This window comes from Halyomorpha halys, unplaced genomic scaffold (assembly GCF_000696795.3).
Source record: "Halyomorpha halys isolate HHAL.00 unplaced genomic scaffold, Hhal_1.1 Scaffold1688.1, whole genome shotgun sequence".
NCBI lineage: Eukaryota > Metazoa > Arthropoda > Insecta > Hemiptera > Pentatomidae > Halyomorpha > Halyomorpha halys.
This window is the reverse complement of record NW_027110153.1, coordinates 81,067-91,784: the sequence shown is the minus strand read 5'-3', so window position 1 is coordinate 91,784 and position 10,718 is coordinate 81,067. Positions and strand designations below refer to the sequence as shown.

General features: G+C 38.4%; 1 protein-coding gene across 1 annotated transcript in view; it reads left to right on the top strand.

Moving 5' to 3' along the window:
* Positions 1 to 6,131: 6,131 nt before the first annotated feature.
* LOC106690373 (uncharacterized) overlaps positions 6,132 to 10,718 on the top strand; it is a 22,993-nt gene continuing 18,406 nt past the window's right edge. Inside the window, exons 1-2 of the mRNA XM_014435799.2 lie at positions 6,132 to 6,275; positions 7,643 to 7,906. Coding sequence (XP_014291285.2) covers positions 6,132 to 6,275; positions 7,643 to 7,906 — 408 coding nt within the window. The remainder of the gene's footprint in view (positions 6,276 to 7,642; positions 7,907 to 10,718) is intronic.

Genomic DNA, 10,718 nt, shown 5'->3' with positions numbered 1-10,718 from the left:
GGATCTTAAACCTCTGTGTGAGTTTAGAAACGATGTAGAAGAAAATAATAAGTTAATGAAGGATGAAATATCAAACAGGAGATATTTAAGTGAAGAGACAACTCACCATTCACCATCTGATCAAAATTTAAAATCTAAAGATGATAGAGAACTGAAAGAACAAGCTGATGCAGGAGACCAAAACAATTGGAGATTTGAAATGAAATAAAATCTTCAGATAAAGAGGTATCCTAAACAAGCTTAAGGATCATTAAGATGCACAGATGATTCTAGAGAAAAGGAACGGACAGAAATTATGCATCATAAGAAACATGAAGAAGAAGCAGAAAGAGAAACCTAGTGACATTGGAGAAAGATTACGGAAATTAAAAGCTATAATGGTTACCCAGAAATTTATGTCAAAGATAAAGAAATATTAGAAGATATTAGCACAGAAAAACTGGACTAGAAGATGAAAACACTTTTTATTGAAGATCGCTATACCAAAGAAGATGAAAATACCCTAGATTAAATGCAGTTGGATATAATAGGGACATTGATGACAAACTGTGGATTGTGAAGCAGATAATTTAGAAAGAAAAAGTAAAAAATATACTGCTGCTAAGAAAAAGAAGAAGAAGAAACCTAGAAAGAAAAGGGGATTTAATGATCCAACAAATACTGTCAAACCTTCTGTTACTCCAAATGTTCATAATAACTTTTAATCTGGATTATCTCTATAGGAAGTTTGGTGAGTCAATTCATAAAAAAAATTTCTTCTGAGGTTAAAGACTTCCATTTTAATGAAATTTTTATTAAAATTAAAAAAAAAGTGGTGTTAATTTTAATAAAAATTTCATTAAACTGGAAGTCTTTAACCTCAAAAGAAAATTTTTTTTATGAATAACTTTTAAAATTCTGGCTATGAAAAGTCTGTATTAACAAAAGGACAGAAGACCAGTTGGGGATATTTGAATCTAGGACTCAATGAAGTGATTGTGAAACATTAAATCAGAAAATTGTAACTTAAAGGATTTTCATTGTTTTTCTGTGCACAAAACTAATATTATTATTTAAAAATTATTTTGTTAATGTATGTAAAATATTGTAAATTGAAAATTCTGTAAATCCTTTTTTCTGTTAAAAAAATTATGTAAAACTAAATTAAAGAAAAAAATAAATAATTAAGAGGGTATGTTAAAGTGTGATATAAAAATTAACTTTTTATCGTATACAATTTGCTCCGTGGCAAACTGGGAATATATCAATTGTATCTCTAACCGTTGGTGAGTTTGGTACTACTTGTAGTGAAGTCTTTGTTGTGAGCACTTCAAAGCTAGTGTTCTTTGTTCTCACAACAATTAGTATGTTTATGTTATATAACCGTAACAAATAAAACTCTAAAAACATTTTTGTGTCCACCCGTCAAACAATATTTATACCAATATATATTATATAATATATTATATATATTATACACTTGTGATAATGCTATAAATATTTCAGTCATTTTTTTAAGGTTTATTACAAAAAAAAGCTGGTACCATTGATTTGTAAACTCTCAGCCTCAGCTCTGTGACAGCGCTTGGTAACGTCAAAATGTGTTTTTTGTATTTAATAGCTAGATAATAATTAATGATTATTATTAGTTATTAATGAACCTAAAAGTGTGATTGAAATGAGGATAATAAAATGAAAATAAACCATTTCCATTCAGGTGGTAGTTCATCCTTAAAAAAGCTCTGTGACTGAAATAACACTAAAATTAGAGAATGACCCATAAATGTTATATACATAAGGAATAGAATTGAGTCGGATAAATTGTAGATGTAGATAGGAGAAGTAAACAAGTGTTTTTATTTAGACTAACTTCATTTTCCACATTTTAATCAAACAAAATTACCATTTTTGATTTTAATACCATTAAGCAACTAACGCAACAAAAGAGTGTCAAGAACTTTAAACCGAAACGACACTGTGGATCACAAATATACCTTAGAAGATAATGATATTTATTTGAACATAAATGACTTTATATGTTGACCATAAATAATTATAAGATGGTTAGGACGATAGTCAAATAAAGGTACAGCAAAAAAACTATTTACTATACACTTACGTTTCGACTTACGTTGCAGGTCTTCATCAGGTCTGAGACAATGTAGCTTCACTAAAAACTGATTCAGTCCATAAAGCATTCAAATTATTGCGAACCCACGCTGCCACATCCACTGATAAAAACTTGCAACGTGGATCGAAACGCAGGTGTCTTATAACCGAACCATCTTCCTTCAATTAGTATATCTATGTTTTATTAAAGATCTTTGAAAAAATAAAGTTGGAAATCGTCCCCCAATAAGTTGTCATTTCATTTTTTTCCCCCAATCTTCTTCATCCATCCTTCTATAAATTAGGCTTCCTTTCACGATGTTTAACCAATGTTTTCTTGCTAAAGATTCAATACCCATCTTTCTAGTTTCAGGGTATTGTCTTTTATATGATATATATATATATATATATAAGTTATAATCAGGGTATAGGTATTATGACTCTTAATACCTAAACTCCCCATGTCAACAAGCCAGAATGTATATATATAGGATTAGAGAGTGTAATAAATCAGTATCTGAGTTGAGCTTGTGTGTCTCATTTCGTGCTCCTATTTTCCTCTTTTTTTAACTCTTCAGTTCAGAAGGGGAAAACCTACTGAGCGGGGCAGATGCGATGTCATTGAGGGCGGCAGTGATTTGCCGGATAGAAAGAAACATCCTGAATCATATCCAGGCAGATCAGGAAACGCCATGGAGCCTGGTGAAGGAGAGATTTAAAAAGTCGTTTGGCGGGGGCAGATGGACACCTGAAGAGGACATTTTCCGGATGTTCCGAGAAGAGAAGAAGGCGAGACAAAGCAACAAGCAGTTTGCTGGAGTCCTCCTCGCCCGTTTCAATCAAATCACGGATAAGATGAGGGAGACGAGGAGCATAGCGGAGGTGCAAGGGATTATGGGATTCCTGTCCACCATTCTGAAAGTGCAGCTAGCCAGGGAGACAGGGAAACGAGAGGGCTTGCCCAGAGATCGCACTTTCGTGGACTGTGCGCAAGCCGAAGAGTAGCTTGGGGAAAGAGGACCAGAGATGCCATGGCTGCGGCAGGACCGGGCACCTGGTGGGGGGACAGTACCCTCGTACAAAATGCTATGAGTGTGGGAACGAAGGGCATATAGCGAGGCATTGTCCATATATATCAGACGGAGGAACACGGACCAGGGCGAACCAATGGAGGTGAACGCCCAGAGAGTAGGGAGAAGAAGAATCTCTAGAAGACCATATGAATCGGAGACAGAGTCGGCTGAAACATCTGAGACATCGGAGACACAGTTGGAGGGAGGTGAAAAGGGTAAGAAGAGGAGGGAGGCGAGCGGAAGACGAAGGTAGAGGACAGGAAGAAATCTGAGATGTGTGCCAGGGGAGAGGCGGCCGCATGTTGGTGAGTTGCAGCGTTAGGGGAAAGCGTGGCGGTCTGCCTATCATCTGCGTGGGAGGAGTTCCGTGTCTCATCGACACAGGGAGTTCAAATACCATCTCGTGCAGTGGAGTGTTGGAGAGGCTGAGTGGAGGAGAGGAGACACCCCAGGTAAAGGTATGTAAGTGTAAATTAATCACCCTGGGTGGGCCCTGCAGCGTCGAAGGGGAGGCAAGTATGGGGTTGAGTCGGTGGGGAGTAGCGGATTCGATTATGGTACATGTGGTCAAGAGCATGCCTCGGAGATATAAAGCGATTATAGGGTGCGATTTGTTTGCTAAAGTGGGCGCGAGAGTCAAGAGCACTGCAGGTCGATGGGATATCGTAATACAGTAATACCCGTTTCTGTGTCAGGGATTAGGAAAGGATGATTGTGTACGGGTGGGGGCAATCAGTAGCGAAGGAAGTTGGAGACCGTGTATTATGCGGGAGTTCGAAGACATATTCTTCAAAGAGGGGGAGGTGTTATCGGCAACGGGGGAGACGGTGCATGAGATAGAATTGAAGCGCGAAAAGGTAACCTACGTAAAGGAGCGCCGATACCCTCAAGCGCTGCGCGAACATATGTATACGGGAGGAGATTGAGAATCTAAAGAGGCAAGGTATCATTGTTAATAGCACTTCATCCTACAATAGCCCCCTATGAGCCGTGAAAAAGAAAGCTGTGGTGGGGGAGAAAACGGAAAAGTACCGCGTTGTCATCGATTATCGAAAGCTAAATGAGAATACGGTAGATGAGCAGTACCTTATTTCTCGGCTGGAAGACATACTGGATAGGTTAGGGGGGCTACGATATTTAGTACGCTTGACCTCAAGGCCGGATATCATCAAATAAAAATGCATCCAAAAGACCAATCGAAAACGGCATTCACTTTCGAACGTGGCGAAGAACGCTCCCATTACCTTCCAGAGACTGATGGACGAGTTTCTCAGAGGTATAGATGAATCCATGTGTCAGGTGTACATGGACGATTTATTAGTCTTTAGCAAATCGGAGCATGAGCACAAAGTACATCTGGCGACAGTATTCAAAAGGATTCGGCAGTTCGGGCTCAAATTGTCACTCGAAACATCATCGTTGGGGCAGAAGAAGATCAACTTCCTAGGACATAGCATCTCGAAAGACGTCGTCAAACCCGACATTCACAAAGTAGAGGTACTGCAACGAATGGCAGTCCTCAGAGATGTAAAAGGGATCAGGCGGTTGCTGGGGGCTCTTAATTATTATCGACGTTTCGTACCGGAGATGGCGGAGCAATTGGTCCCTCTGAACAACCTCCTAATAACGGGGAAGCCGAATAGTGGTAACGCCGGCCATGGAGGATAACATTAAACGGTGTGTGGATGGTTTGCAGCCAGAACCGGTACTGGCGTTCCCAGATTTTAGTAGACAGTTTACGATCACTACGGATGCGAGTGAATACACGTTGGGGGCGGTGCTTTCGCAGGAGAGTGAGCAGGGAGAACGCCCGGTAGCATACGGTAGTAGTAAGCTGACGGATGCAGAATCGCGGTACAGTGCTCTAGAACGAGACTTGTTGGGGATTGTGTGGGCTTTGGAGCACTTCCGATCGTACGTGTTTGGAAGGCGATTTAGGATCCATACGGACCATCGGTCTCTTCAGTGGGTCGGGAAACTGAAGGAATCTTCCGCGCGCATCACGCGATGGAAGGATCTTCTAGGTCAATTTAATATGGAGATTATTTACAAACCGGGGAAGGAGAATGTAGTGGCAGATTGGTTGTCTGTCGCTGGCATTAATCGTAAACGCGGAGGAACAGGGAGAACCGAGCGAGGATGTCCGACAATTCCTACGGGAATGGACCCCAGGGGAAGGGGAGACTTCAAATACACAGCCGCAGGAGGAAGGAACTCCGTCGTCCCGTGATGATAGCTCTACGGGAGATAGACCGTCCGAGATGGAGGAAGTGGATGAGATTGTGAATGACAAAAAGCTACAGATAAAATGGAAAACGAGGACTTCCGGCCTTATGAAGGTGGAATACACCAAGTATGGGCAAACCTCGATTAACACCATATGGTCACAACCAGGGGCGAGAGAGGATCAGATGTGTCGGGCGTTAATGGATGCGTCGAAGGCTGGAAAAACGCATTATCTCTACGTAGGGAATGAGGTCATATGGGAGAAGATTAAAAGGCAGTGGAGACTCGAACAAGTAGGGATCGATAGGACGTTTATCCGCTCCACGATGATGGTGGAGACTGTGCGATACAGTGAACGGCAAAAGGAAGTTACTCTAGCTCACCATCAAGGAAAGACCAATCATCGCGGTGTGAGCGAGACGTTACAAGCACTCAAGCGTCGCTATTTTTGGTGGGGAATGAAGAAGACGGTCCAAGAGGTGATGGGAGGTTGTGATATATGCCTTATATCATGCATTGGAACTACTGAGTGACATCCAAATCGACTCGTTCACATGGAAAGGGTTCAAGTGGATAACCGTCATCGACCTCTTTAGAAACGTGGCCATGGCCCACCTGGCTCAAGATAGGACAGCGGAGGCAGTAATAGTCGCGCTGAGAACATGGTTCTAATTTTAAGGGTTCCCAAGGCGAATTTCCTCCGACGGGGGTCGGGAATTCGATAATGCCACAATTAGGGGAGAGATGAAGACTTTAGAGGTAGATTGGCATATTAACACCCCAGGCCATCCTAAAAGTAGAGGGGGTATAGAACGACTGCATAGTACTCTAAGTGACCATTTACGGGTATATCATGCGGATAAAGGACTGGAGACGGATGAGGCAATGGTAAGGGCGGTAGTCGCGTATAACCACTCCATCCATACCACTACGGGATTTTCACCTTTCGAAGTTCTCTTTGGTTTGCAAGGGAGACGTAGGAACTTTATGGACACTGCGGAGGCGGATGTGGAAATTTTAAACCATAGGACGGTCATGCGAAAGTTGTGGGAAAAAGCAAGAGGGTGAATAGAGAGGGAGAAACGTCGGAGAGTGGAACGACAAAATGTAAACCTTCGCGATGTGATGGGGGATGTTAAAATTGGGACTGTCGTGTACCGCCGGTTAGGTTCCAATAGGAGCAAGGAATCTCGGCGCTATGAGGGGCCATTCCGGGTGATCACAATTCGGGAACATAACGTAGTAACAATCGAGAGCATACAAGAACCAAGGAAGAGGCGGACGGTTCATGTCGAGCAATTAAGGTTTCCAGCGATAACATCTCAGGAAATACCTGGAGTGCCTCCTCACTAAACTCATATATACATATTTTCAGTTTTTTGTTTTTGTCTTATGTTTCATAATATTGGAGAGTAAATAAGAAAAAGTTTTAGTGAAGACAAATGTAAGTTGGCCTAATGTGTATATAGGAAAAATCTGTAAATATAAAAGTGTTACGTTAAGTATCGGTGAAAGCCAAATGTCAAAAAAAAGAGAAGAAGGAATAAGATGTAACGCGTGTGAACTGCTGTAACATACTAACTTTTTTTTTTTGTACCCTCCACTAATAGGAAAAAAGGAAACTAGGTACATGTAAAAGTGTTTAGGATGAGGTTATGCATCCTTTTACTACCAGGGGTATTTTAAGGTATTAATTCTATTGTGCACTGTATGTGTAAAGTCGAAGGCACCTAATGCGCATTGATACAATGGTGAGCGGGGAGGGTCCGCTTTGCTGGTGGTACTAACTTTATTGGGTTCGGTACATCTCTTTATATACATGCGATCAACTGACATCGAAGTAACAGCTGACTCAGGCCGTGACATAAATATATATTATGTTCTCTTTAATAACTTTTAGCTTCGAAACTGAATGTTCCTATAAAATTTTATTCATCATACATTCGATTGGCGTTTGAAGAGATCATACCGATTACCAAACTAGAAATCGAACTGAGAGCATTTGTCTTTTCTAATACTATATATTTTTTTCCAACCCATGGAAGTTTCTTTCACAGTCTTTTATAGGCTATTTCACGTATAGGAATCAGCGAAAATTGATATTTTAAATTTCACTAGGTTTGAAATATTAGAACATATTAATTGTTCAAAACCATTGTTAGTATTGCTAAGCAACATAAAAATATATGTATATGCATAAATGTAGATTTGTGAAAATCTATTATTCTATTCTTAATCATTGAACCATTCTTTAGAGAGCATTTGAAAAATCAAAAATGGACGTACCACCAATAGAACAACTCTATACAGTTATTAGAAGAATCAAAACTATACCAACCATCTATCGCAATGTTAAATTAGGCCTAAGACAGGAAGTGGACCGATACCATGAAGTGACAAAGCCCCTGCGAAAACCGGAATATTGGAGAGCTCTGATCCCTAAGAAACCAGAAGAGCCATGTTGGATTGTGCAAGAACTAGGACCAGGAGTAGCCATTATGGCCAGATTCTGCCAAGTTGTATGTCGAAATTATCATGTTTCATTTTGTTATTCAGGATAGTGATTGTAGATAGTGAGTATATACTGGTACTGGTATTTGGTGGGGGGGGGGGACAAGTCCGGCAAGTGGCCTGTGGGTCTTTTTTGCCAACCCCTGGCGGCTACCTAGGTTCCCGCCGCATACTAAACAAGGTGGGAGTGTCAAGATTCATCCTTCGGGAACGCCGAAAAATGAATGTTTAACTGCCCCAGGTGGGAATCGAACCCACAACGTTCCGATCTGAGCGCACTGGGACCTGCGGCACAACCCGCACGGCCGTCCTGTCTCTTAGTGAGTATGCAACCCCTTTGTGCAACTTCACTTGAATATTTCTCGAGCAATATTAAGGCGCATTTTTGCATTGTTTAGACATTCCTTTTTTACTGGTTAGAACCCATCGGTTTTGATTCTTAGCGGCGGTCTGGTTTCTACCTATTTGGCTTTGATTATTTATTGTACACTGCTCTGAAAATAATAAACTAGCAGTTATGTTCCTACGTTCTATAAATTGAGTACTGGTTGATCCCTGCTCTTTATTGAGGTTTTAATAATGAAAAATGGGGTAAAACTCATGCTTCACTCTATCTGCTAGGGCGGGAAGACAGTGTGCACGATGTCTAACTACTCCTGAAGCTATCAAAGTCTTGAAACGTTTACAGAAGGATAGGTTATATTTCTTGTAGTAAGTGATGATTAATAAGTTATCTTACTGACGTCCATGATGTTTATAGCTTCTAATAACTTCTTGTTGATTGTGTTATGTTTAATATCTTATGTTAATAAAAATTAATATTGTGTTGTGCTTTAATACGGTGATAAACCAGTGTAGTAATATTTATATTATTTTTTTAGTTGGAGAAGCATTGTTTAAAAATGATTCCTAGAATATTTTAAATATCTTTAAACAAATATATGCACCTTCTTTTTCCTCACGTTCTAATTTTTTCAAAACTTTATTTATTTGATAACGCCATTTGTCACCGTTTTGAGGTAAGTTTTAGGAGTTTCTTCCACGTGTGCTTCATGAGGGCAAATATGAAGTTCATAAATATTGATTAGCTATGTATCAATGGTAGGCAATGAAAATCTTATAATTCCATCAGTTTGTGAAAACCATAGTACTCTATAATCAAGGGAGACTTGAAAGTACATAAATGTTACTTTATCATTTATAAGGCTTGTACTATATAGTAAAAACTTTAGAAATCAAATATATCATTTTATACATTTTTTACTTATTTTTTATCCTTTAAAATTAACCAAAATGGAGCAAGATGTTTTCAAAATCTAATATCAATATGTTTTTGATTATAAAAACCAAAATAAGAAAATTTGTATCATCTGTTACTTATGTTTCTTTACCAAACAAATATTTGGTATGGTAATTACAACAATGTTTTAGCTTTAAATATGTTTTTAAATTAAAAGAAAATGAATTCATATATAAAGTAAGGAACCAAACAATATTGTCTTGTTAATGTGTTGTACCAGCTCTATCGATATTTTTTTCTTCATTTCGCAACAAAAACGCAAGGGTTTAGCATTATCTAATAGCTATAGTTTTGTTGAAATTTGTGAGCATATTCAACACAAAAAAGAATAGGTTGGTTCATAATTGTATATGTGGGTTCATTTTCTTTCTAATTTAAATACTTACTTATTGCCAAACATTTTCACAAAAATGTTGGATGGTTCCTAATTTTTAACATAGATTCAATAAAATGAAAATGAAGAAATTAATAGCAAACTTTTTGAACTACTCTTAAAAAACTAAAATTTCATGTACCTTCTTTTTCCATCTATAAAATTTTTTTGGAAGATTATTAGTTGACCAAATGTAATAATTGTAAGAAGATGGTTCAAGTGGCGGTCAAAAATATCAGAAAAAAACTATTTATAATTATGAGAGATAGTTGACCGTGGATGATAAATGAGGAGAAGATGGTTGGGGGTGCGGTCAATGAAAAACACAAATAAGTATGATTAACTTATTTTAATGTGCCGACGTTTCGGCTAGAGTTTCTAGCCTCCTTCAGGGCTAAAAAAACTATTTATTAGTAAACAACGATTGGCCCCACATTGCTGGGCTCAGTCAAGGAAGTGGAATGAAGACTTCGTTTCATTACGATTCACTTTCTTCCTTTTACCGAAGTATCAAATGTAACATTCTTTGGATGAACCAGTATCCTGGAGCCGGGCAAAGGAAGTTCAAATGATTGCAATGACTGTTAACCAGACGAAAAACAACAACTCATATTTAACCTTTAGATATGAGGAGAAGATTGTTGATGCAGCCAGTGAAAAACTTTTACTTATTTCTAATAATCTTTTGGTTATAATGTCCTGTTTGAATAATGTTTTACCACAATTTTTCGCAGTTTGAAGTAGGTCTTCTGATCTCAAATCACAGGGTTTTGAAATTATTGGTGGAATGACCTAATAAAATATTTATGAATTAGTGCATGTCAGGTTGGATAGTTATATTTGAAATGAAAAAGGTTTCAATTCAATTTTAAAAAAATTATATCTACTTTTTTTCGCATATCAATTTTTCTTGCTCCTCAAAAACTAGCGTTCTGGGCACATAAGATCCTAGTACATCTGAACCTTGGCGTGTTCAGTTCAGTTTATCATAGAAGAATTATGCTTTGGGTTTTTCTCAGACAAGGGAATTTATAGCAGATATATATTTAACAATATATAATTAAATGTTTGTATTTTGTAATAATTAGTTGAAGAAATTGCTTGTTTGCAGGTATTGATAACCAAAAGGCTTTATGCCTTTAATCAA